The 27,501-nt window shown below is 41.0% G+C and overlaps 1 protein-coding gene across 1 annotated transcript in view; it reads left to right on the top strand.

The window, feature by feature from the left end:
• The window catches only part of RERG (RAS like estrogen regulated growth inhibitor), a 116,961-nt gene that overhangs the window by 1,836 nt on the left and 87,624 nt on the right, over positions 1-27,501 (top strand). The window contains exon 2 of the mRNA XM_002928382.4: positions 1,877-2,040. Coding sequence (XP_002928428.1) covers positions 1,980-2,040 — 61 coding nt within the window. The 5' untranslated portion in view covers positions 1,877-1,979. The remainder of the gene's footprint in view (positions 1-1,876; positions 2,041-27,501) is intronic.

The raw sequence follows: 27,501 nt of genomic DNA, 5'->3' as shown, positions 1-27,501 counted from the left end.
TGTGATTCTCCTGTAATGAAGCCCGGAACTTTAAACATAGGGCCTTTCCTTAATGAACACATATAAAATGACAAATAAGGAAATTCTTTTATCTTGAGCCAAAAGCAGGGGCCTGGACAAATTGCAGATGTAAAAGCTTCTGGTTTTCGTACTATTAATGATTACAGAGAAATTTTTTTTTTTTTTTTTGTTATTGGAGGTGAGGTAAACAATAGTGTCAATGTTGAGCTTTTTATCCTTCAGAGGAAGCTCTGGCCCTTTGAAATCAACAAGTACAAAATTCGTTACTGTGATGGCTGTGATGCGTGATGAAGAAAACAATTACATGTTCATGTCTTTGTAGAAATCCTTTTTCAGAGGGATTTTTACTGTTTTCCTTCTCTTGAGAAGCTCCTTTGAAAAGTTGTAGATGACAAAATGCTGGCAGGAGCACTTTACACGTTTAGATAACAGATTTGTGTTGCAAAAATATCTCTGCAGACTGAAAAAAAAAAAGGATGAAATGAATGAATCACTGAAGTGATTAAGTTTAACAAGGATGAGAGTGAAGTCTTATATTTAGGTTTAAAACACTGATTGCAGAAGTTCAGAACGAGGGAGTCTGCAGTTCCTGCGAGAGCCTTGAGTCTTGCTGTGAGCGGCGGTACAGCCACAGCGCAGCTAAAGAACAGGGAGAATCTCGGCGGACTTTGGTGGGTCAGTTTGTCAGGTCGCATCTCAAGTAGTGAATTCAGTGGACGCCATGTTTTTAGTGATTAAATGGCAAGTGCCAGCAAAGAGGGCTCCGTGTGGTGAAGAGAGAAGGCAAGAGTCAAAAACAAAACAAGACAAAACGAACAAACCCATACAGCTCATGAAGAACAAGGGAAGATGCCAGGTCTCATTTTCCTAGGAAGTAGTAGCCTAGGATGGGACCAAGGGCCCTAATAGCTGCTAGGCTACTTGAAGGCTTCTGAGTGAACGTAAATGAAAAGTTGACGTAATGTCCACTCACCAGCACTGACCTCAGGTATCTGAAAATGGCCAATCAGATGCAAGATGGTTGTCTGAGCTTAAGGAAGGATTCTGGCCATGGCTGGAGGATTCCTTTGGCTGACCCTAAGGTTCTTTCCAACTTTACAGATTCGTGGTACTAAGAACCTAGGTGTCGTTCCTAAAGCTCACACCTGTATCAAATGTGCTTAGATCGTATGTAATGTTGTTTCCTAAGTGTTAGGGCAGTGTTAAGTATCAAGGTTGACATAGAAAAGGAATCAGAAGTCGAGGCATGGCATTTATCATTTGTGTACCAGGGACATTGTGCCCAGAAAAATATAAAATTATAAACTAGATATTAAATATCAATTCCTGGAACATGAATACCTGTTATGTGACTCAGTTATGTAATCTAGTGTGAACTGAGCTAAATTTAACCTTGAAGTGCAAATCCAGTCATTAGAGTAGGATGGACTAGGATGAATGTATATTATTCAGCCCTCAGGAAAATAAAGACTTCCAAATGTGACTCTCCCCATCATGTGTGTTGTGTATTGGGTATTTATAAACACATGGTAAATACACATATTCACATACTTCAAGTATTTGTTATCCATTAGTGACCCAAAAGCAATACCTTCATAAAAAAGGTCTTAGATAATGCTATTGGGTATGAAAATGCGTATGTTTTAGAACCAAAGAGATCTAAGTTCAGGTCATGAATCTATCACTTATTAGTTGACTAGTTTGCAGTAAATTACTATAACCCTACCCAGGATTGTGATGGAGACCAAAATGAAAGATGGTGATAAAGTGAATGGTGGAGGGCAGGGAGAGGTGCTTAATAACACTAATTCCTTTCTCCAGTCACTTATGAATCCCCAAATCTCTTTTGTTCAAGGGTTGCAAATTTACAATGATATGGTGAATCCCAAGGCTGGAACCAAAAAGATTTTCTCAGCTCTTCAGTGTGCACGGCAGTGAATTATCTACTAACACCCAGCATGGCTAAAAGTGCAGAGGTCAAACTAGCAATCTTTGGGAGAGCAGGTGTGGGCAAGTCTGGTAAGTTTTTTGTTGTAGTTGTTGTTGTTGTGTGTGTTTGTGTGTGTGTCTTTGATACTGCCTCCTGGGATTAGACAGAAGGGTGGTTGGCATTTCTCATAGTCTTATGTGTTGCTCTTTTAGATGAAGTCTCTTTGCCTGTATCTAGAACTTTCCTTTTGCATAACCAGTTTTATGTCCTTTTTGGCTTATTGATGATGAGGCAGCTCTGCTGATAATACACAAGGCAGTGGATATATCATAGGTCTTGGTGTTCTGAGGAAGGGTATAAAACAAAACTCCAAAGAAATCAGATTGTGGAAATGAAAAAAAAAATTTTTTTTCTCTTTTTCCTCTTTACAAGATCCCAAGGGGCCAATTTTATATCTCTTTCATCTTGATATTGCAGCAGCCAGCCCAGTGTCAAGCTTGTGTTGGGTGCTTAATAAATGCCTGTTGAATGAATATATTCTTTCAAGAAACAGAATAGTATTATTACCCAACACTTCTAAAACTGGGGGGGACTGGGGAAAATGTTGAATGCATGAGCTCAAGCAAGACAGCTATTGCCAGTGCCTCTGGAGTGAATTTAAATGATCGCATTGTGGCTCACACTAGTAAATCAGAGGATTTTTTTTTTTTTTATTCCTCACCTAAGAAAAGTCTTGCAGACCTTTAAGGTTAAGGGGGAAACAGTGGGCATGAAAATGTATCTAATCCAATTTTGGAAAATGTATCTCACACTTTATAATCAAAGAATAACGCTGAAGTAGATGTTGCTGAAATCGAAGGGCGACATCACTTTTCAGACCACGTTGTCTCAATCTCTTCCTGGAGGAAAGAACCATAATTGACTTTGCACACAGAGCTGTTGGTTCACAGGAAAGGACTCAAACAGATATCCACTGGGGCCTGTTTGTAGAAGGAAACCCATTTGGGTCATCCACTATAATAGGTAATTCACATAATCTTAAATAAACACACATGAGTAGCTTTTAATTCTGTGACCAACCTCTCCTAACCGGCTCTCTGGTTTAAGTTCAGTAATTCTTTTCTATTCTAAGTCTTTCTCTCTCTCTCTCTCTCTCTCTCTTTTTCTTTTCATTTTCTGAGTGCTCTTTTCTGCCGTCTCCCTTCCTTCTTACTGCTCGCTCTTGCCTCTGGCAGAAACCAAGCAAAGAAAATAGATAGTTGGCAAGGCTTAAAAACTGCCAGCCTTCACAAGATTGAAGATAGTTGAACTCCTCCCCATCAATCTCCTCAGTGTTTCCCGATGGCGTGAGAACCTAATTTCCATAGCTGGTGGAAGATCTGGAGAATGAGGAAGCTAGCTGCAGGGAGTGGAGGATGAAGGGAAGGGAGTGTGTGGGAGGCTGTGCTGCCAGCAATAGCTTGTCTGAGTCCTTCGTGAGTGGAGGGTCTCCGCCTAGGGCTCCCTGTTTATTACTCATTCATTCAAACCTTGCCATAGGCAGTCAAAGAAGGGACTATTTAGAACTTTGATCATTTACCAAAGTAAACTCCACATAGTTGGAAAAGTTAAGCATAAAAATTAAAATCTGGATGAGAGAACTACCTAGTTGTATTATAGCCACCCCTTTCCCATCTCTGCTGTCTCAGAGCAAGCTCTGTACATCGTCTTTTCAAGGCTCATCTATCAGCCTGAGCTCTGCCCGTTTCTTTCGTCTTTCCTTAAGTTGTTTCGATGACTGCTTCAATTATTCCTCTCGTTCTCTTCCAGCTGTTTTCCCTTAAGCATTTCTTTGACCACTGCACCATCTTTTTCTTTTTTTGCCAAGCTTATGGAATGTGGGCTCTGCCCTTACTGTCTTAACTGTTTTTCCCTCTCATTCGCTGCTTAAAACATGACAATCTTCCACTGTAATCATGCACCTGAACCTGCTTTTGCTCAGGTCACCGTGGATCAGTAACCAACAAATCTAATGAACATTTCCGGGTTCTGATCTTCTCAGGACTCTTTTTAACATTCAACACAACCTCTTCTCTTTCCTAAACTTCCTTCCCTCCCAGGCTCGCATGACCTCATACTTCTTGGCTCTCTTGCTACCTCTCCATTGCCCCTCACCAGCTGCTGTCATGGGGTGGGGGGCTCTTCATCGGCCCGCCTCTCAAGACCCAGGGCTCCCAGGTCCTACATACCCACCTCGTGTCTTCTCACTCCATACATTCTCTCTAGGGGCGATTCCTCACACCCAGAGCTGAAGGTATACCTGCACGCACAATCCAAATTCCGCTGACCTTGGTTTTATTTTATGTAAAATGCCGAAGTTGGACTTGTTCATTAAGGTCCTTTCTAACCGTAAAGTTTTAGGATTCCTGATGCATGTTCTTTGGCCTGGTTTCTCGACCCACCTCATATACATTGTACCACTTGTATTTATTTTCGTGTAGGTGAAAAGGACAACGATAGATTACACGCCTTAAACAATTGTCTTTTTGTCTGTCATCGATACGCAGTGTTTTCCTATTTCGACATTAGTCTGTCTCCCTGAGACCTGGTCACCACACCTCGTATTTAAAGGTAGTACCGGTTTGACTGTTGCATGGGAGACAATTCTGAGGCATTTTCTCATAGTTCAGTGAAAACAAGCACAGAGTACTTCGTATCCATCAGCTTTGAAACCCGACTGTAGCAATGTCAAACTCGTGTTTATTCTTTTATTAATACGGATATATGATATCTCTGCCTAGTTATTATATCACATGCTCACTTCTCCATCCAATAGTCCCTGTCCATCTCATAAGTCACTTTTGTTTTTCTTTTTTTAAATCTGTAAGAAGTTATACCTGCTAGAATGTCACTGCAGCTCCTCGTTTTCTCAAATGCTTCCCCACAAAAGGTCATGATCTTCCCATGGGCTCAACAATCGGTTTCTCTCCAGACACCCAGCAGGGGAAGCATTCCTGGGAGAGGCAGCTTGAGATCTGGGAAAGGTAGAAGCGACATGTGTCTGACTGCACTGTTTCAGAGGCCTCTAGTCTTATCCGTACCATCTACTTTTCCCCACACTCACTAGCAGCTTAGAATTGGGAGTGAGCAAGACCCTGCTGTCCACTTGCTAATAGAGAGCCGTGTAGCCTGGAGTCGAGGGCGGGAGATCTGGGGTCTCACTCTTGGGTCTAACTTCCTGTTCTACACTTTATTGGTGGCGTGAACATGCCAACATTGGCAAGTTATTTAACTTCTCCAGTCCCTCAACTATAAAAAGGATATAGGGGTGCACGGGTGGCTCAGTCGGTGAAGCTTCCAACTCTTGATTTTGGCTCAGGTCACGATCTCAGGATTGTGGGATCGAGCCCCCATCAGGCTCCACGCTCATCGCAGAGTCTGCTTTTCCCTCTCCCTCTGCTTCTCCCGATACTCACGCGTGAGCGCCCTCTTTAAGATAAATAAATAAACGAATAAATTCTTTTTTTAAAAAAAGGATATAATAGTGCCTATCTCAAAGAGTCATCGTTAGGATTGAATGAGCTATTAGATGTAAATCTTTTAGAACAGCACCTGACACATAGTAAGGACTCCAGTATTAACTGATAGCTTTTTCAGGAATGCTCATTTTAATTTGTAAGTTTTCTAGTGAAACATACACTCAATGATTTACATTAAAGTGAGTATTTGGGTTTTCATTAAAATCAGAAAGATTATAAGATAAAAATTCTATATGCTACTCTGCATACCCTAAACGCATACACAGGAGTGCGTGTGCGTGCACACACACACACACACACACCTTTCTCTGTCTTTCTTTTGAATCCGAAGTCTGGCTAATGTCAGTTGCAGTTTGACTACTGGTGATCATAACAATACTTCTTGCGGGTCATATCTTGGAAAAATGGCCAGAAATACGTTTGTGTCAGCAATAAATCATCACCCTTAAATTTGAAAGTGTTTCTGGTATGTGGTAGACAGCTTCTTAAGCCCAGGTAATAGACAAGCCCTCTATGTTTAAAACAGAATTTAACATTAACCAGAACTTTTTGGTTGACAGGTGGACCATAGAAGTGTTAGCACAGGCAGAATTTAATAATGTGTTATTTATAAAGGAGCACTGAGAGAACATGTGATGTGTGATGTGTGCATGTATCTATGTCTCCGTGGTCACATGCTCTTTTGTGTTGGGAGGGTTCTCTCCCTTTCTGCCTAATGTTACCCTGCAGTTCTGTCTTCAGGGGAGCTTGCTTGCTGGCTCGGCATGGTGAGCGCTGTGGGGGATACTGCAGACGGCAGAGTCTCAGTGGCCCAGCCCGTCCCCCCATCTTCTCTTGCCCCAGCAGGGTAAACATTTCCCTCACCAGCTGAGGGTAGAGCAGTAAGAACATGGCAAGCGGGACATAGATTTCCTTACTTGTGGGCGTCAGCCTATAATTTGACAGGCTCCAGGGGATTAAAGCAGTACCACCTGCAATAAAACCTAGAATGCACACCCCATTTATTTAAATGCTTCCTGGCTTCGTATTATTCAAATTTGTAGTAAGTGTGGGAGGAGCTGAGAGAAAAACCACTGAAATTTTAAATTTAGTTTCGCAATTGACATTCTCGTTTTAGAATTGAAATGTTGTGCGCCATAGCTAAATATATTTCTTGAAAGGGCTAGTCTCAAAGTTAATTGAGTAATGCTATCCACTAATTCAGAAGCCAATTGGTGCGCTCACCCGTGAAGGCTTAAGTTCATAAATTCAGATTGCTGGGCTATAAACCAGGGGCTAAACACAAAGGAACTTGTGATATATTTTTCCTGGGCACAAAGAGAAGTGATTTATGTTTCCCTTCTTTTCCTTGTTTCTTTGTTCTGGTTTGCTTTTCTCCCTTTCTCACTCTCTCAATTATAAAAAAAGGTTTGAAAAGCTTTTTTCTTTTTATTTTTTAGTGGGACAGGGACAATTCTAATTTTAAATATGACTCTTCCAGTAAGTACCAAATACTGCTTTAATATATATGTGTGCTTTATGGCTGGGGTATGTTCATAAGATTTCACATACAGGAAATGAAAACAACAATATCAATAGCTCCTTGGGTAGGCCAGTCTCCTTATGCTATAAAACCAACCTTTGTATTTCATTGTATTTTAAAAATTATTTATTTGAGAGAGAGAGGGAGAGTCCATGAGGGAAGGGGAAGAGGGAGATGGAGAGAATCTCAAGCAGACTCCCCACTGCCTGTGGAGGCCGACACAGAGCTCGGACCCACACCCTGTGATCATGACCTGAGCAGAAACCAAGAGTCGCTCGTTCAACTGACTGAGCCACCCAGGCACCCCCCCCACCTTTGTATTTTAGAACTTTTTCCCTATATGTAGCTATATGCCAGTTTGTTTCCTTCATAGAAACTTACTGGTGTAATATTCTCCTTCTTGAACATTGTTTCCAAAGGACTTCTAAAAGAAGAAGAGAGAGATCTGGGAGATTTGGAGTATGTACGATCATTACGATCATGTAATTATGTTGCATGCTTTATCAATTCCATAAAATATATGCAAAATTTAATGTTGCATTATTATGCAAAATTAATATATCTATGTTTGAATATAAAAATGATACCCCCAACCAGATAGTGACTAAAATGGACTCACTGGGAAGAGATAGCAAGTTGGTCTGTGACTTCAGTAACATGTAGGCTCCAGGTCCAGTTTAAAAACCACAAGTATAGGAAATGGCCTCAGCTGGGCGTGTCATATGAATGTGAGCGAGCCCTGACAACCGTCCCGTACCACATTTTTACCTACTTACATTCTCAGTCAGCTCTTCAAGTTCTTGGTCATTCTTGTTTTAAAATTATATAACCTGAATTTTCTTTAAACAGTTGTCTGGGTAAGAAGAGGGACAGATTGTGTTTCAGGTGGGTGTGGAACTTTCACAGCTCCTGGACACAAATGTGTATATGTGTGTGTTTATGTGTGTGTGTGTGTGTGTGGGTATGTGCATTTCCTCGGTGGTTGTTGAATTTGAAGGATTACCAGAAATGAGGTCCATTGGTATACTTGGTGTTTAGAGGAATGATTGTTTTTTAAAGGACTGGGCCAATGGGAGGAAGTTGGCATCAAGACAAGTTTGGATGGGGCTAGAAAACTAGCTCTTTTCCTGTCACAAATAGTAATGATATGGTTACCTGTGGCTTTCAAGCATATATACTTTCTTTTACCTGCAAAGATAGCAAAGCAAAAAGAGACAAACAGCCTAGCTGAGTTGATTTACATTTGTTTCTTCCCCTCCAAGAGGAACAAAAGGGTATTTTTAAATTGCAGACGTAGACTTATGGATATGTGGAAAAGGCATACGTCATACGTCATACGTCGGCACAAGCTGTAAGTCACGCTGACTTTTATTGTATGCCCAGAAAGAAAAGCAAAGATGGGGAATGGTGAGGGCTCAGAAAAAGGAAAGAAAAAGAAAAAATGAAAAGGAAAGGAAAAATTAAAATCAAAGTCAGTTGTTAATTGGTGGGTAGTTAAACATTTTGTGGGTTGGCAATGACCAATTTTTAGACTTTTCTTAAGGAAAATATAGTTAGGGAGGAAACAATACTAGAAAACAAAACAAAACAAAATCAAGACCTGGTTTTGAAAGCCAAAAGGACATACCTCTGTCCTACTTCTTTCTATTGGAATATGTTCTTAAAATTGGAGTGCCCTTTATTTTTAACTTATGGCTAATTTATTCATTGAAATAGTTTCCTGCAGTTAATTGTCAGTCGTCACTTGGTTCCATTTTGATTTCAACTTGTTTTCTTGGCAACTGACAAGGGCTAACTTTAAGGAAAGGGAGTGAAGAAAATTGTAAATCATCCATGTAATTCCCCTTTTTATTCCTGGTATTTCTCCAACTTAGGGGTTTGGGGAAATCAGCCAAATTTTCAAAGTGGTACTGTCCTTGGAGCCAAAATTCCAGTGCAAACGCATCTCTGTTGCTACAGCTGCCTTTGAAAATTGATGTGGTTTCAGAAAAACAGCCATAATTTCTTCCATCCCATTAAAAATGAAAGCAGTTACGTTATAAAGGGAACACAGTCTGAAAAGGTAATTTCAGCACAGAGTAAGCAAATATGTAAAGTTCCCATACATAACCTATGAGAGAGCGGTCGTTACATAGATCACCTAGCTTCTTGGGGCATGGCCAAGTCTAGAATCCTAGTTTATGACTCTTGCAAGTTTGCTACTACATGTTTTCATTTCGTATCACCCCATTCTTTTCCACATTCTTTTGAACACCTTCTCATAGGAAATGAGGTGGTCATTAGGATTTTAGGATATGAACCTTGTAAAACCTGATGAGTTTTGTTTTTATAAGAAATTTCCAGTAATTAATAAATAACTAATGCAAAGCAAAGCCCCTGGGACTCCTGGGTGTGTTGCCTGTCAATAGAGCCACCTGTGAGATTCTCAGCAACCTGTATATGTAGGAAAGTTCCCCTACAATGTAGTATTTCATTTCTTACGGCATTGGATCAAGTGTAGGAAAACTGATGAATCATCCTCTACTAAAAGATAAATTTCTCATTGCTTTGTGTTTTTGTAAAGATTTATGTTTTTATTTGAGAGACAGCGAGAGAGTGAGCAAGCGTGCGCGCACAGGAGTGGGAGGGGAGAGGGAGGGAATCTCCAGCAGACTCCCCACTGAACACAGAGCCGGACGTGGGGCTTGATCTCAGGACACTGAGATCATGACCCCACAACCCTGAGATCATGACCTGAGCCGAAACCAAGAGTCGGACGCTTACCCAACTGTGCCATCCAGGCGCCCCAAATTTCTCATTGTTATTAAAAGAATGTTTCACACTATGTCCTATCAATAGGATCTAACTATTTATTTATTTATTTTTAAAAAAGCACTCAACTGTACTAACTGAAAGGACTGCGGTTAAAACTTTAGTTTTATCCTGTTCATCTCGCTTTTTATTCATCTGTCAAATGACATATACCTTGGCTGGCTGGCTTGCTTCTTATTTATGTATGTGTGTATGTGTGTATGTGTGTATGTATGTATGTATGTATGTGTGTATGTATGTAGCAATACAGGTAGGATAGGCTTTGAAGGTACTTTGAGCAATTACANCAAGAGTCGGACGCTTACCCAACTGTGCCATCCAGGCGCCCCAAATTTCTCATTGTTATTAAAAGAATGTTTTACACTATGTCCTATCAATAGGATCTAACTATTAATTAATTTATTTTTTTAAAAAGCACTCAACTGTACTAACTGAAAGGACTGCGGTTAAAACTTTAGTTTTATCCTGTTCATCTCTCTTTTTATTCATCTGTCAAATGACATATACCTTGGCTGGCTGGCTTGCTTCTTAATGTATGTGTGTATGTGTGTATGTATGTAGCGATACAGATAGGATAGGCTTTGAAGGTACTTTGAGCAATTACAAGTGTGATATGAATTTGGTCTTTCTGCTATGATGCTCTTGTTTTCAAAGTCCAGGTAGTTCTTCCTCTATGTTCCTTAACATTTGCGTTTGGACAAGCCGTATGGTGAGTTCGCTACCTCTTCGTTGCGGGAGGCCAGACAAACAGGCTCAGTCCAGCAGTTGGCTGTTAGTGTCCTCCACCGAGGACATAGCATTACAGACTATTCAGAGGTAGCAGGCTTCTGTGCCTTAGAAGTTGGCCCTTTCACATATGTGAAATGAATAAACAGTGAGTTGGGGTTTTTTTTTGGAGCAGTATGTAAGCGGTCAAGATGGGAGGAGAGCTTAGGAAAATAATTCAGACTTCTGCCTTATTGGAGAAGGAAGCATGACATGTTGTAGAATTTTTTTTTATCAAATCTTAGCATTAAAAAATCAAGCGTAAGGGGCGCCTGGGTAGCGTAGTCATTAAGCGTCTGCCTTCGGCTCAGGGCGTGATCCCAGCGTTATGGGAATTGAGCCCCACATCAGGCTCCTCCGCTGGAAGCCTGCTTCTTCCTCTCCCACTCCCCCTGCTTGTGTCCCCTCTCTCACTGGCTGTCTCTGTCAAATAAATAAATAAAATCTTTAAAAAAAAAAATCAAGTGTAAGACATGAAAATATTTTTGGAAAAAAGGTTTCTCAAATGATATATAAATATATGTATCTATATATTTCCCTATGATCTGAAAATGTATTTTTACTCATTCATTCAGTTATCCACTCAACAGGTATCTGTCGAGCATCACCTTGTGTTCTAGAGTGGTTGCACGGGATTCTCGTACATTCCAAAAAGGGAGAAGAGTAAATATTTCTACCCATCATCATACCCCCTGACCCTCACACAGTATTCAATGCAGGCTGGATTGTCAATAAAATGAGCACATTGAGTTAGACTCAGTGTGGTCTATGCATGCTTTATAATTTTATTAAAAGGCATATATTATAATGGTCTCCTCATTATAACCAAAGTAGTTTCCTTACCTGCACTTGAATATCTCCAGAGACAGGAACTCAGTATGACTGGATGTAGACATTCTATCCTTGGACTGTCAGTCAGTGTTCCAGAGAATCAGAACCAATAGGACAAGGACACAGACATACACAATTTGTTTATTTATGCCGGCAAGACTGAAATCTGTAAAGCAAGCTGGCAGGCTGGAAAATCAGGCAGGGGTTAATGTTGCAACCTTGCAGCAGAATTTCTTTCCCTCTGGAAACCTCAGTTTTTGCACTCAGGCCTTCCGGTAATTGGATGAGGCCCACCCACATTATCAAAGCTAATCTCCTTTGCTTCAGGTCAACTGCCTGTCGATGTCAACCACATCTACAAAATACCTTCCCGGTTACTCCTACGGTAATGTTTGATTAAATAACTGGGCACTGCGTTCGCCCAGCCAAATTGGCACATAAAACTATCACAACAGCTCTTCCTGTCTGTTCCTTTACCTTTGGAACCAAAGGTAGTTCGTTAGCTTCTACTTGTTGACCTTAAGCTTACCCTCAGACTTGCACGGGACATTTTAAACCCCTCTTCCTTACGACAGCCCTTTACACGTTTAAACAGCTAGCAAGCCTGGACCCATGCTGGGTTTTCTCTTCCACAGTCTAGTTACTCATAGTTACTTCATTTGCCCCATGGAGAGTGTGGTTTCTTGTCACGGCACCATCCTGGCTGTCTTACTTGATCTGTGCACTCCGTAAAATGGGGGCCCTGGAAGTGAATGTGGACATTTCGGAAGTGGGACACCCAGACCAGATTAGAGCACCACTGTGAATCTGTGAACATACCCTGCTTTTGCTAAGACATCCTGAGGTCATTGTTGCTTTCAGGGTGACAGTGGATGCAATGTTGGCTCATGGAGAGACTGCGAATGAAGCTAGTTTTTTTCGTTGTATTTTGTTTGTTTGTTTTATTTTGTTTTTTAATATATGGTGTTGCTATGTCATATCTTCCCAAACCTATAGTTTCTATATGTTTAATCCAGGTGTAGAAGTTTATTTTCATCCTCTTAAATACTCTTCTGGTAGATTTCGTCTATTCTTCTGGGCTATCTGGAGACTTTTGGATCTAGGATATGTATCATCTTTCTTTATTTTCTGTCATCTAGAAATATGTTGGTTTTGGAAGATTATGGGCCCTGATGCTCTTACTCAATCATAGAATTTTCCACTTTAGTATTATTTAGCTCATTGAAATGATTAAGAATCCCAGTGAGTTTTTTGGGTAATTTACAGCCGGTAAAGAAAAACAAAGGTCTTTGGCTCTAAGTGTGGGGACATTACCAGCATATCCCATTACTTCCATGTTCATTAAGTCAATTCTATTTAGATTTGCCCTAGAAAGGGTGATCGGGGAGGATGCCTTACAGTTATAATCCCTTGTTTAATATTATATTTAGCATTTTTTGTTTCTGTCTCACATTCTTATCTTAGGATCCAAGATGTATCGCTATATAAAGTGCAGAACCACGATCACCTTTTATTGGTCCAAGTACCTATTCTCTACGGAAAGTCGTTTTTCAGGGGCGCCTGGGTGACTAAGTTGGTTAAGCATCCAACTCTTGATTTCAGCTCAGATCATGATCTCAGGGTCTTGACATTGAGCCCTACATGGGCTCCACGCTTCGTGGGGCGTCTGCTTGAGATTCTCTTGCTCTCCCTCTCCCTTTGCCTAACTGGAACGTGAACGTGTGCTCTCTCTCTTAAATAAATAAATAAATAAATCTTAAAAAAAGAAAGTTGCTTTTCGGGCACTCATCCAGGATTTGTATGTACACGTCTGTACTAAAATGGCTGAATTTATGTGATTTGGAACTGCCGCTGCAAATCCCAGCTGAGCTTGGGAAGAGATTTTCTTCATTGGGTGATCCCAGTAGCTGGCACTCAGAATCACATGGAGGGCTTGTTCAAATACAGGTATCAGGACCCCATCCCCAGGGGCTCCAGTTCAGTAGGCTTGTAGTAGAGTCAGAGAATTCGTATTTCTCACAAGTTCCCAGATGATGATGATGCTGCTATGTGGGGACCCCATTTGGGGAGCCATTGTGTTGAGTTTGCTGAGTACTTCATCTCCATTTGAAATAGGTGTTTTCAGCCTTGAGACCGCATAGAGCTCTTCTCCAGCTGCCTGTCAGAAACAGCGAGTGCCAGCCACGCCATGAGTCCTGGTGATACGGTGGTAAATAAAACAGATGGGCTGTCTGCCCTCGTGAGGCCAACATCCGAGTGGGAGTGGATTAAGTGAGCCAAAAATACTCTATGGGGCAAAGCAAATATGAGGTTTTTCTGAGGTTCTTTACAATTAGAATTTTTCACTCTCATAGTACGGTAAGTTTTATTTTAAAAAAAAAGCATATGCCTCATAACTGTGATATGCTGAGCTTTGGTTTTGAGGTGAGATGTTGGGCAATGGTAAGGGTTGGTGGAGCTGTAGTGTTAAGTGTCTGGGAATTAAACATACAGCCTAAGACCATGGTACTGAACTTTCCACTGAGAGAAGCTAAGCAGACCACATAGGAATTGAACCCATAACCCTGAACTTTTCATTGACACCAAGCTCTACCCCCCGTCAAGTTAAGGCAAATGCAGAACCAAATTAGAGTAAGGTAGTTTTTCTTTTGGAACAGTGATTTGGAAAAATGATTTCTCCAATTGCTCTTTGACGGCGCCATTTATAAAAGTTACGCGGTGGTGTGTAGAACTGTAGTATTGACAGAAGTTCATAAGTTTCCACTGTTTGGGGTAGAAAGATAACATCGTTTTCTCAATGATGCATTTCCTGGTTTTTAAAAGTTTTTCTAAAAGTTCTCTTTTGTTTTATGCCATTAGGCAGTAATTTAAGAGGCAAAGCCAGAAATGAAAAAAAAAAGATAAAAAAATCGTGCCTATTTATTTGTCTGAAAACGATTTGACTTTTTTGTGCATTATGAGCCCCATAAATTACAACTGAATCTAACGACCGAGCCAGCTTCCTAGTCATTTGGCAACACACGTTGAGTTAGAGGTTTTAAAGGAAGACTCAACCACGCGTGGTAGTATGAGTAATGGTTATCTGTTCCAATGTCTGGACATTTTTCCATTCAGATATTTTATATTTATTTAATTTCTCTACAGTGTTCCAAAAGAGGTGAAAACAGGAGCATAGCAACCATGCATTTGAGTCCTTCAGTCTCAAAATTTAACCCGTGATTTCTTAAGTCTCCCACTCATCAATTTACAAATGCTTATGAGATTCCACCTATGTTCCCAACTCTTCCACTTTCTCCATCCTCCCATCAATAATGTCAATATTTGTGGGGGAAGTCCAGAGAACTACATCAATGCCTTTGTCTCTAGGGACCTCAGTGTTTTGTTGGAAATGTATGACTTACAATTAGATATCAGCTAGTAAGAGTTTGTGTTCCAGCAGGATGATTGACTTTTACAATTTTTTTTATCTTAAAATGTTTTTTAAAAAATTGTCAGAGTTGCAAAACAGTACAGAGAGTTCTTGTGTACCCATCACCTAGCTCTTCCCGGTGATAACATTTTACATAACCACAATGCATTATCAAAACCAGGAAATTAACATGGACACAATGCCAGTTGCATGGCATATATACCGCTTAACTACAGATCTTAGAGTGATTGATTTTTGACTCAATTTAGCCTCAGAGCCCATTTGGAAAGACAAATGGGGAGGAATACAGAAGGAGAGCCTTTGAGAGAGGATGGAGCTCTTCATGAGTTTTCAAAAGGTGAAATCAGATAACGTACTTATTTTCAGAAATTTATACATTGAGGTGTGTGCAATTTAGCAATTTAGATCATACATAAGATGTCCTAGCAGTTTAGTTCAGGCCGTAAATGCTAGAGGAATTGAGGAAAGGAAGAGAAATCAGTGGAAAATACTTGCAGAGACCTTGAGGGGAGGCAGTGACACTAAAATCCTATAAGTTTGATGGGACTTTTATGGTGAGGAACAGAACGACTTCCCTCTCTGTTATTATCTTTCAAAATTATGATGTTTCCCTCATACCAAGTCACATATGTCATTAATGTTAGGAATTAGAGGGGGAAAAGGACAACAAAGTGAAAAAAGAAAGAGATAGGAACTGAATAATAGTTAGAAAAGGAGAAGAGCTTTTGGAGTTATGCTGATTCAGTCCCAGGAAAGGTCCTTTGAAAGGTGCCCAGAGCTAGCTCAGCAGTCTTCATTCCCTTCAGTGTAGGAGCACAGGCTTGGAGCCCAAGAGTTCATTTACTCACTGCGTGTGTGGTCAACTTACTTACCTTTGGGGAGCCCCAGTTTCCTCTTCTGTAAAATGCAAATGGCAACAGTCATCTTATATGGGGCCTGTTGTGCACCCGGACCAAATGAAGTCTAGTAATAGTCAGCAATCATAATAACTAGCTAATGCTTATAGCAAAGATTATAAGCCAACCACTCTTGTAGGACACGACACATGTGAATCCAAATAATCATCACAGCTACTCTATAAATTTAGCCCTATTACTATCCCTCTTTTACAGACGAGGAGCTTGAGGTCCCAAAGAGTAAATAATTTGCACGGGGCCATACAGGTAGCAACTGGATTCTGGCAGAGTTAAATTCAAACCCAAGCAGATTGCCTTCACTCTCTGTCCTTTTACCCACCAAACTCTGAAATTTTCCAACCCAATGTCAAGCACAAGACTAGAAATACCCACCAAGTGGTTTCTTCCCCTCCCCCCTTGTCTTTCTTGCTCATGACTTAGGAACACTCATTTGGATTAATGAGTATCTGTGAAAAGTACTTCACTTCACTTGATCCATTACTAGAGAAAAACGAGGAACTAGAACAGAGAAGACTGTGATTCCATTACTAAGAGATCTTATGGCCCTTGTATTAGATTTTTATTCAACTCCACCTTAAAAATAACATTTCTATTCCAAATCCTGTCTATGATTTCATGCTAGAGCCTCTTATTTGGCTTTTGAGGCCCAGAAGTATGTGAAGGAGGTGCTAAGGGAGGAAGATGGAAATTATAAAGAAGGACAGAAGAGCCTAACATTGAATATGTGAAAAATGTGAAGTGTGTTAAAAATCCTCAGTGGGAAGGGAGGATACATTAATAAATCGACCTGGAAGAGCTCCAAAAGCAAAACTCAGAAGCTTTTTAAAGACGTGAAAGTCCTAGCATGTCAACATTAAGGAAAATATATAGTCAAGTCAAAATTTTTAAATGATGTTATGTGTTAAAAATATTGGATTGCAGAGATTTCCTCCATTATTTATCACAATAGGAGAGTGTTGTTTTTCTTCACTGAAATACAAGATGTTCTTGTGAACCAAATAACTGGAAGAATCAGGCTCCTACACAGGGCAAAATGCCAAAAGGCTTCAAACATTTTGTGAGGGCAGATTGGGTAGGACTGGATCCCATCAGATAACTCAAGATCCTTTATCTGCTATGAATAATTCATGATTAATTATTGCTGGAGACTTCTAGGTCAATAAATATTGTTAAAGTCTATGATGCTTCTTTATAAATGCAAGGGACCTCTATCATTTATTGTTGCCAATTATTTTTGATCCCATAATTGATTATTCAAAATTACATTACGATGGTGCTATTTTGGATGAATAATTGGCATAAACAGCTGTGATGTTAAAGTGGAAACTTTACGTATAGTTTTTTCAGGTCATTGTTTCAGATTCAGTAAAAAGAAGGTTTTGTTCAGTACAAATTAAGAAATTCTCAAACCAGCCATCATGAGAAAACATGAGCTTTGGTAAATGTGTTTTATTTAAGGTATTATGAAACAAGACTTTTAAAAATTATCTCTTATTTATGCAATACTGCATTGCCATAGTTAGTAAGTAAACACTTCTCTCTTATTTGACCCCATATAGAATATTCATCAGAGTCTCCCCAACTCCTTGGTCTGGCTGTTCAGTCAAGTTTATTGTAAGTCCTATGCACCATGTATCGAGTGCCAATACAATTCACACTGTTGATATGTTCATTTCTAACACGTGGTTTGAATGACCCAAAATTTACCGTAATTTTATGACCGTGAAAGGGTTTTGTTTTATTAAGGAGCAAATGCAAACATAAAGAAAGCAATCCAAGAAATATTAAGTTTATTTTAATCTTGATGTATTTTTCTACAAAGATGTATCAATAAAGATGGAAACAAAACTGAATTTTAAAGATACTGGGCTAGCCGTTTGATTAAATTAGATAATTTTCAAATCTCCACTGTTACTTGATGCGTGTGCATGTGTGTATGTTGACTAAGAGTATTGCTTCAAAACTCCAAACCTACACCCTCTACGAATAGTAGTGTTTCCTAGGTTTGAAACATCTGCAAAATTCTGAGATACTAATGGGCTTAAGATTTAGTCTCCATTTAGTCTCATGTGTAGTTTTTCCTCTAGTCTAGAATATGGGAATATAAGAAAAAAATGTGACTACCTCTACTCTGGGATAGAGGGCTGCCGACAGAATGAAAAGGCCAAAGTGGAACACCGTAGACATATGAGGGCATACAGAAACAAAACAAAACAAAACAAAACAAAACAAAACAAAACAACCCACTCATGGTCTTTTCGAATGCTATCACCAAATGGAAACATTTGATAAAATGTGTTAACTATAGGAAGACTAACAATTGTGTTATTTTAAAACATTTGCGATGGAAAAAGACTGCCATGTGTTGCCACTCAGAGCCTCACCCAAAGCTGGTTTATATGAGTTAGTAAATGAGATTTGAGACTTTGGAGCAGGTGAGATTAATGTGAGCTTTGGGACCATGAACAGATACAATGGATTGAGAATATTGAGGACCATAGGATGCAGTGAATATATTTGCATATGGACCTCCCCTTGGGAGCCGAGAGAGCACTGAGATAGACAAAGTAATGACCCCCCAAAGATGTCCATATGCCCTGATCTCAAGAGCCTGTCATGGCAAAAGGGATTTTGCAGATATGATTGAGGTTATGAACCTTGACATGAAGAAGTTATTCTAGATTGTCCAGGTGAGCCCAGCCTAATCCCATGATTCCTAAAAATTGAAGAACCTTCCCAGACTGAGGTCAGGGGCCAAGGCTGGAGGGAGATGTGACTAAGAAGGAATGGTCACAGAGATGTAATGGTGTTGCATTTGAGGACAGTTTAGAAAGGGGACCATTGGCTAAAAAAATGTGGGTGAACTCTGGGAGCCGGAGAAGACAGGGAAATGGATTTTCTCCCACAGCCTCCAGAGAGGCCCTGATGACTGTGTCAGACTTCTCACTACAAAAGTGTAACGCGGTAAATTTGTGTTGTTGAACAATAAATGTGTAATCATTTGGATTCTTATGCATGAAAATTGAGGCTCCTAGAAGCTACAAATAGTGAGAGACTGCTGAGAATCAATATGTTCTTTTTTTTTTTTTTTAAAGATTTTATTTCTTTATTTGACAGAGATAGAAACAGCCAGCGAGAGAGGGAACACAAGCAGGGAATGGGAGAGGAAGAAGCAGGCTCACAGCAAGGAGCCTGATGTGGGGGCTCGAACCCATAACACCGGGATCACGCCCTGAGCTGAAGGCAGACGCTTAACCGCTGTGCCACCCAGGCGCCCCGAGAATCAATATGTTCTACCCAGAAAAAGTTCTCTGAGTCTGTGTCTACATTTTCCCCTTTACCCTGAAGTTCAAAATAGCCTGTGAAAACTCAGGAATGGAGTCCAAGTAAGACTTGGAGGAGACCAAACGGGTGGAGATGACGAAAATCCTGAAGAATCCTAGCTAGTCAATTTCCAAGTTCAGGGCATTACAACGAGTGATCATTTGAATGAGGCATGGCCTGCGTGGAATGGAGTCCTGCTACCCTTTTGGTAAAGAAGGGGTGCCTTTGAGAACAGTACATGTAGGAGAGGAGACTACACCCATAGCAGTTCAAACCATATGAATATCTCAACGGATGCATCCTCACCAAGGAGAAGACAGTGAAAGGGAGAAAAGGGAGAGCAAAGAAAATAGAGCCAGAGGTTGTGGACTGAAGAGAACCAAAGCGTCGGATATGGGGGCCCAGGCCAAGTGATATCCTCGTAGACAGAGCAGTTTACAATCTTTAGGCATCTCTTATCTACGGGCCCGAGATAAGCCAGGCTTTCTGACCGCAGACACCTAAAGGAAGCAAAGCTGGCGGCACAGGATAAAAACCAGTTTCCCTGATAAAGGTTGCTAGGCCTCTGAGTCAGGCTAAATGGTGCCCTGGGTAATGCAGGGCAGCGTGTCCTTTCTCTCTGCACCGCCCACCCCCCTGCGCTCACATGCTGAAGACAGTGTGATCCGGTCCGTACAGTCAGGAATTTATAAGGTGCAGGGCTCACATTCTTAAGATGACTTAAGTGAGCTTCATGAGAACATTCTGTTGTCTAGCTTTGAGGGCCCATAAACAGTAAATAATAAAAATAGCTTCCTTCATCGAACACCAGGCACTTGACAAAGTACTTTACTTATAACATCTCATTTAATGGCTCACCATAGCACAGCGATTTAGGTCTGGTTATGATCTCTATCTTACTGATGAGTAAACGGAGGCTCTGAGAGGTTTAACACCTTGCCCAAAAGCATAGATGTAGTGAATGGCAGAGCCAGGACTGGATTCCCGGGAGCGCTGACTGCACATTCTAGCTCTCTGCAGTTCTAGCCCTGCTCAGACTGTCCTAGTCAAGCATAGTTCAATTTCAGCAATCCAATAGTATCAGCCAGAGAACGCAAATATCTCCCAATTGTTTTACATTTAACTCTTGGTGATTGATGAGATTCTCCTTGGCCTCCAAAAGAGGCTGCATTTTATGATACCTTGCTAATAACTACAATAATTTCACAGCTCAGTAGCCAGACTTCTTGGATTCAAATCCTGGCTGCACCACTTCCTGGCTGCCCTGGAACATAAGCTACAGAGAGCAGGCATTTTTGTGTGTTGCGACGAGGGCAGCAGCCCCAGCGCCCAGACTTGTGTTGGACACACTGTAGGTGTTCCATAAATAATTGCAGAATAAAAGACTGCCTCTGTTGTCTTGGTAAGTGTTACGTGGAATAATCAACGAGCGTACATAGAACAGTTCCTAGCAACTAACACATCCTCAATGTTAGCAATGATTATTCTACACGAGATTGAAGCCCTTGATCTTATTTGATGATCAGAAACGTTCTCCCTTGTTCCTGGCCTTGCTTTCACTTCTCTTCTCATTCCCACCTGGGACTAGGCTGTTTCAGTGGCAGCAATTAAGAAGGATTACACAGTATTTATAAAATATAAAGTGTGCTACGAATGCTGAAGTGTACCCTTTCCCCTCTAGTACAACGATGTAGAAAGGCCCTTTCTTTGAATGAACTACTGACGGCAGTCGGGGAATCAACACTTCTGCAGGTCTTTAAAAATGTTTTCTCAGCCCAGAGAGGGGGCATGGGTTGTGTTTTCTGTGTAAACGAAATAGTCACCAATCACCAAAAGCTTTCTCTCCACTCATGTGTTTCCTCGAGTTGACTCAGCATATTTTGGGGGCGAGGTCCACAGTCTTGTAAGGAGAGGAGACCTGGTTGACCTTTACACCAGGGTTTAAAACTCGAGCGCAGCCCTTCCTAGGAAGCCCCAGCTTGGGCTTGCATCTGTTTGAGAAAAACTTCCTCAGGGGAAAAGAACAAGACAAGGTGTCAGTTTCTAGCACGTCTCTGCCAGCCTCTATAGCAAGCTATCATGTTAATTACCTTCATCCAGGAAGCCAGGGTCCCCTCTTCAGGCGGAAATGCTGTGCCTGGGTAGAACAGAATGTTTTTCTTTTTTCCATAATAAACAAAATCTCTGCATCTACACCATTTCCCTGGGATGGATGGATGGATGGATCCCACGTATCTCTACGCCTGTGCTGCTTCTAACTCGACTTAGGATGCATCCTGTTCAACAAGTTGTTGACTGCAGAGGGCTTACTGAGGTTAATTGTGGAGGAATAGCCAGTTTCCCAGATTTTAAATGTCTTAAAAGGAGGAGAGAAGTCATTGGCTCATGTTCCTCAGGTAGTCAAAGATCACACAGCTTGGAGAGTGTTGCTTTGGGTGAAGCGTGCAGGCAGCCCATTGAGCATCCTGCGTAGACAGCTATGTCCCTTCCACATGCTTGTCCCTCCAGCTCTATTCGAAGTATCTCAAGATACGGAAAACACCAAACCATCTGACTGAGTGGCTCTCCGCCTTAGGTTGTTCATAAATCCAATTTAAGTATGATTTGGCGATAGGAACCCAGGGTGGTAAGCAAAGGGGCAAATCTCTGGGGAGGAGGATGGCATGTTAATAGCATATTTATCATCTTTGATGAAACTTCAAGGTATCTGCTTGCCTCAGTTTGGTGCCATATGGCAGCCAACACTGATTTCCTCCCATCTTCCTGATCTGATTTTCTTTTGACCTCAGTTCAATTTGAGACAAATAAATGCTGATGGATTTGGGTAATTAACTCAGCCAACAGGTTAAAAAAAAAACAAACAGCCAAACTTATTGTGCGTTAAGAAAGTAAGTGGCGATTTTCCATTAGTGGTTTCAGAACCAGGAGATACAATCATCCCCAGAGCGGAGTGAAGGCCACCTACTTAGCAGGAAGAAAATGAGTGGGCAGAAAGACTGAGAGATTAATAATGACCTGTCTCTGATGATCCAAATTTCCTCATTAGGCACCCTTGGCGTCTGGGGCAGTGCCCCTTGTGCGTAAGGTGGGAAGGAGAGGTGAGGTGGTCTCACAGAGTTTGTACCACATTCCACCTCTCCCGCGTGAAGCTAATTCTCAGCCATACTGGCCCTTACCCAGAGGCAACGCTCTTGAAGGCAGTGTGGGAATCTGCAGTTCTGCCACCATCTCTGGGTGGCCAATTAGAATCTTTCCATGTCAGCGGTTACTGGTTCATTAACCACGACTATAATGATGTTCAGGAGGGCTTTGCCCAAGTCACTTTGCAAGCATTAATTTGATATGCTGTGACTTTCTGGGGAGTACATTAAACCTTTGAATATTGGAAGACAATATATGAAGATGCTTAAGAAACAAAACAAAAGCACTCTCAATTTCTGATGCATGTTGAAGGGCTGAAGCCTTGATGTAAGTTATGCCACACCATCCGACAACCTGGAAATGGGTCTTGCTGAGATGGTGGATGGATATTGAGAGGGTTGTGGAAATTGTACCTGGAGACCCAGTAAGATTTTCTTTACGGATTTCATCAAGTTCTCGATGGTCAGACCATCAACACAGTATCGTGCAGCAACCAGAGGGTGAGGTATGGACACAGCGAAAGGTCCTGCTGTGGTCAACCGAATTGCTTTTAACCAATAAAGCCGAATAGAACTCCTTTCTTGGCAGCCTTAAACTGGACCTCATGTTAAGCGTTCCTGGAAGAGATGGGCTCCAGGCTTTTAAACAACACCAAGACTGTGTATATATAGTGCATGAATCTGAGATAATGGAATGCTAGTAAAAGAGCGAAGCATTCCCAGTACAGATTTCACTGAACACCAACCTTTCTCAAGAGATTGGGCTTCTTCTTTTTTTTTCCCCCCTTAATTAAAAACATTCAGCCTAATAAAAGCTATTTTCAAAAGCATAGGTTCTGAGGGGAGAACCTGTATATTTTGAGACCTGGGGAGCAGCAGACCCTATATGAGAGAGTAGAGAAAGTGTGCTTCCAAAGATCAGTTTCCAGTGACTTCTAAATGATCCTTTAGGATCATACTTAAATGTCTCTTGCCTTCGCTCCCTTAACAGCAGGCCTGGAATGTGCTGTTGAAGGAAGTGAGTGTTTGTTACTTAGAGTCCAGCCTGGATCCCGTGAATGTGGGTCATGCAAGCATAGAGGGCTCTGCAGCTGAGCACTCTTTCTTACCCTACAACGTATTATTTAGCAGAATCCCCCCCAAAGTTCTCAAAACTGAGAAATAATCTTAAATCCTCGCGCAGAGTTTGAGAGTCATTGTTTTGATTGTTCATGTAAAGGTACTTACTTCCCCCACACCTCCCGCTGGCAAAGTGAATTCTCAAATTCAAATCCCTTTGGGGGAGGGGTGGGAAAGTAGAGACTAAAAAGGAGCCAGGCGCTTTTCACTGATTCACTCCTTTTTATAGTATAATAATAACCTGAATCCTTTGCCTCCCATTGAAATTTAGGAACATGAGAATGCATGCAGGGAAAATAATAGCCAAGTGTTCTTAGGCAGCTTTCTCTCATTTGCAGTGATATTTTTAATTTCTCTGATTTACAATATCTTTTCTATGCAAACCAGACTCACAGTTAAAATGCTAGATTATCAGAAATGTCTTCCAGCTCTAAATTCGGCACACTTTCTCCTATATTGTATTGCCGTATGTCCTTTATTATGTCATGGGCCCTTACAGGTTTCTAAAATGGCCATAGTAAGGGGAAACAGAGGAGAGGATCCAGTGTGGGGAGTATGGAATGGGTATAGAGTTCAGAGAAGCAGGTATAATTCTCTAATAAAAAGAACTGGGATTCTCTGGAGAAGTGGTTGGTTCCAGGGCTGGGGCAGGCAAATGAAAGATGAGCATGGGATAACTTGTGTTGTCAGACAGTAAGGAAGTACTGAAAAATAGGAGAGCATGGAGGCATGTCTACCAACCTGAAAGGGCTCCCAGTGGTGAGAGGTGGAACCATTGGAGCAAAATAAATATGAACATAAATCCAATAATAGTATTGCTTATAATCCAAGGGGAAAACATGGATATCCTTGAGTCCATATTGATGATAGAAACAAATGACTAACGAAATAAAAGAGGAAGAAATGACAAGCCTTCCTTATAAAGCAATTCCAATTAATAAAGAATGAACAAAGGAAATAAACACTTGAACACCATGGTAGGAATAGCTGCAGGCAACCATGGATGTGTTTAGTGGGTAAAAGTTTAAACAGAAACAAGATATTTGCATAATCTGAATGTTTCACCCTTAAAATAAACATTTATTAATTATAAAGGGAATGGGGCACCTGGGTGGCTTGGTTGGTTGAGCATCTGGCTCTTGATTTCAGCTCAGGTCATGACATAGGGGTCGTGGGATCGAGCCCCACAGTGGGACCTGCACTCAGCACAGAGTCCCTTGAGTTTCTCTCCCATTGCTCTTCCCCCTGCTCATGCTTGCTGTCTCTCTCTTTCTCTCAAATAAGTAAATGCATATTTAGAAAGATTATAAAGGGAATAATAGTAACTGTACAGTGAAGAAACCTGGCAGATACCACATTCATCAAGTCCTAAATTAGCATCACTGGGAAGAAGGCATAATGCCTTAGTGATCTGATGCCCTGAGAAGGGCACCTCATCTCAGGGCCATTCTTTCCAATAACTCCAATAACCTCATATCTGATCATGGATCAACATCAGAGAAGCCCACATTGAAAGACATTCTACAAAAGAGCTGGCCAGTCCTCTTTAAAAAGTGTCAAGGTCAAGAAAGACAAGAAAAACTGAGGAACTGTCACAGATTGGAGAGACTAAGGAGACGTGACAATCCTATCTACAGTAGGGGATCCTCAATGGTACCCTGGAAGGGGAAAATAATGGGACATTATTGAAAAAAAACTAACAAAACCCAAATAAAATCTGTAGTTTAGTTAATTGTATTGTACCAACGTTAATTTCTTAGTTTTGACCATTGTGCTATGGTTATGTAAGATATTAACATTACATGAATGTGGGTGAAAGGAATAGGGAACTCTCTATACTATTTTTACAACTCTTGTAAGTCTAAAATTATTTCAACATAAAAAGTCCTTGCGTACATGATGTTTAGTTATTTCTTTATACTTTTCAATGCTAAGAAATAAATGTAAGGGATTTGGGACAGTGGCAAGATAGCTGCTTATTATAAAACATGTCATTTGTTCATTCAGCAGCTACTCAGCCAGTAGGTCAAATCACTGTTCGTCCCAGGGATTTAGCGGCTAATAAACCAGGTACATCCTGATACAGCAACAAGTGCCAGGGAAAGGGAAGTACATGTTTCTGTGGGGAAACGCAGAAGCAGCACTTGACGTAGGCTTGGGGGACCCGAGATCACAGAGCTAAAGATGAATACCGATTAGCAAGTCTGGATTGTCTGGGGAGAGAGGAGGCAGGAGGGGCATAGGGATATGTTTCAGGCAGAGGAAATAGCAGAGCAAGAGTAGAGGCAAGAAAAAAGATGGACCTTTTGCAAAAAAAACCCAAGCAGCATTAACTTGAATGGATCATGGAGTTCAAGGGGAGCTAAAAAGGTTAAGCAGAAACCAGGTTATATTAAGAAGTTTGTAATGAAAATGAGAGGGGCAGCCAGTAAAGAGATTTATTCGAGGACTGATGTTATCGTATTTATATTTTAGAAAAATCACTCCGGCTTCCATGTGAAGAATAGATTATAGAGGGATGGGGCAGAGACAGCGGTGCAGGAAGACCAATTAGGAAGCCATTCCAGCAGTCCCAGCAAGGGATGGCAATAACCTTGACCTGTGGTGAGCTTTGTGTAGAAAGTGGACAGATTTGAGAGATTTCAGGGAGGTATGGCAAACAGAAGTTAACACTTCTTTGCGTGATGGTGGCGAGGGAGAGGGAGCACCTCCCGTTTAGAATGTTCAGTTCCCCATCTAGAATCTGTCAGTCATTTCTTACTCTACACATAGATTCAAGTTACCGTGTATGGCAGTGGCCGCCTGTGATTCAAACATAATCGTCTGAAGATCTATGATGATGCTTGTGTGGGTGTGACTCACACACCTGGAGAGCGCCTCTAATGAGTCATGTCCCCTTTCCTGGAGTTTGGGCAGAAACTATAGCTTGTTGCTAACCCCTAGAAAATGGCAAGAGTGGGATGTCACTTCTATGATTAAGTTACATTACGTAGGACTCCATCTCAGTGGATTGAAGTGAGTGAACCCCTGTGCTGGTTCTGAAGGACGAAGACACCATGTTGTGAGGGGGCTGCATGGCAAAGAATGATGGGTAACCTCTAGGAGCTGACAGAGGCCCCTGGCTGACAGTGCCCCCCCCCCCAAAAAAAGAGCGTCAGTCCTACAACTGCCATGAATTGAATTCTACCAGCAGCCTGAAGAGGCTTGGTAGTGGATCTTGCCCAAGTCAAGACTCTGATGAAACCACAGTCCCAACTGACACTGCAGTCTGGCAAGACTCCTGACCCAAGAAACTATGAAATAATAAAGGGTGTTTTGACCCTCTAAACTTATGGCAATGTGTTATGCAATCACAGAAATGGAATCTACTTGCTCCTTTGTCCTCTGTTTTGTATTTTCTTTAGCTCTGTCCATTATTAGAATCTTAAACCAAGAGTCTTTCTTCTTGTTTTTATCTATCCTTATGTTTTCAGGTATTTATGCCAGATGTTCCAAATATCAAAAACTTTCTTTGGTTCTAATATTGTAAGTGGGTTAATTGACAAACTAAGCAACACCTTTCCACCTTTGGATCTCTGTAGAACGATGATGTGTATACAACCCATTACCAATGACATTAATTTTCAGATGTTTGAGGATCCCAAAGTTTTTCTCTCTGTTTAAACCCTGAGGACCCACTGTAGACCCCAGCTGGTTTCCTATGTTCTCCTATGTCCCTTACTGCAGGCACTATGGACCAAAGTGGTGTTTGGGTTTTTTTAAAGATATCATCATCTACTTTAACTCTATAGTTCTCATCCCTAATCTGGACTCTATATAGTGTACCTCAACTCTTCCCTGTCTTACTATTGCTAAGAAAATTAACATTTTAAGTTAATACTAAGAAATGGATAGATTGTTATGAAAATAATATATTTGAGGATGCACACAGTCTAAGAAATTATAGAAATTTCTTAATATCGAGCTTCCTGGTTAGTTTTCTTACTGAAATTGGTGATAACTAGATGGCTATGGCTTTCTGCCTCTCCCATGAAATTTTGACAATGGAATTCACCAAGCTCTCCACTTCTTAGCCCTCACTTTTGGTGCAGGCCATGCAAATTCTCTAAGTCTCCTTCTTCCTAATATTTTAGCTTTAGAACCATTTATTCAACCAATGTTTATTTACCACCT

The sequence above is a fragment of the Ailuropoda melanoleuca genome, chromosome 16, assembly GCF_002007445.2.
Source record: "Ailuropoda melanoleuca isolate Jingjing chromosome 16, ASM200744v2, whole genome shotgun sequence".
Classification (NCBI taxonomy): Eukaryota; Metazoa; Chordata; class Mammalia; order Carnivora; family Ursidae; genus Ailuropoda; species Ailuropoda melanoleuca.
Note: the sequence above shows the minus strand (reverse complement) of the source record. Positions and strands in the feature narration are given on the sequence as shown.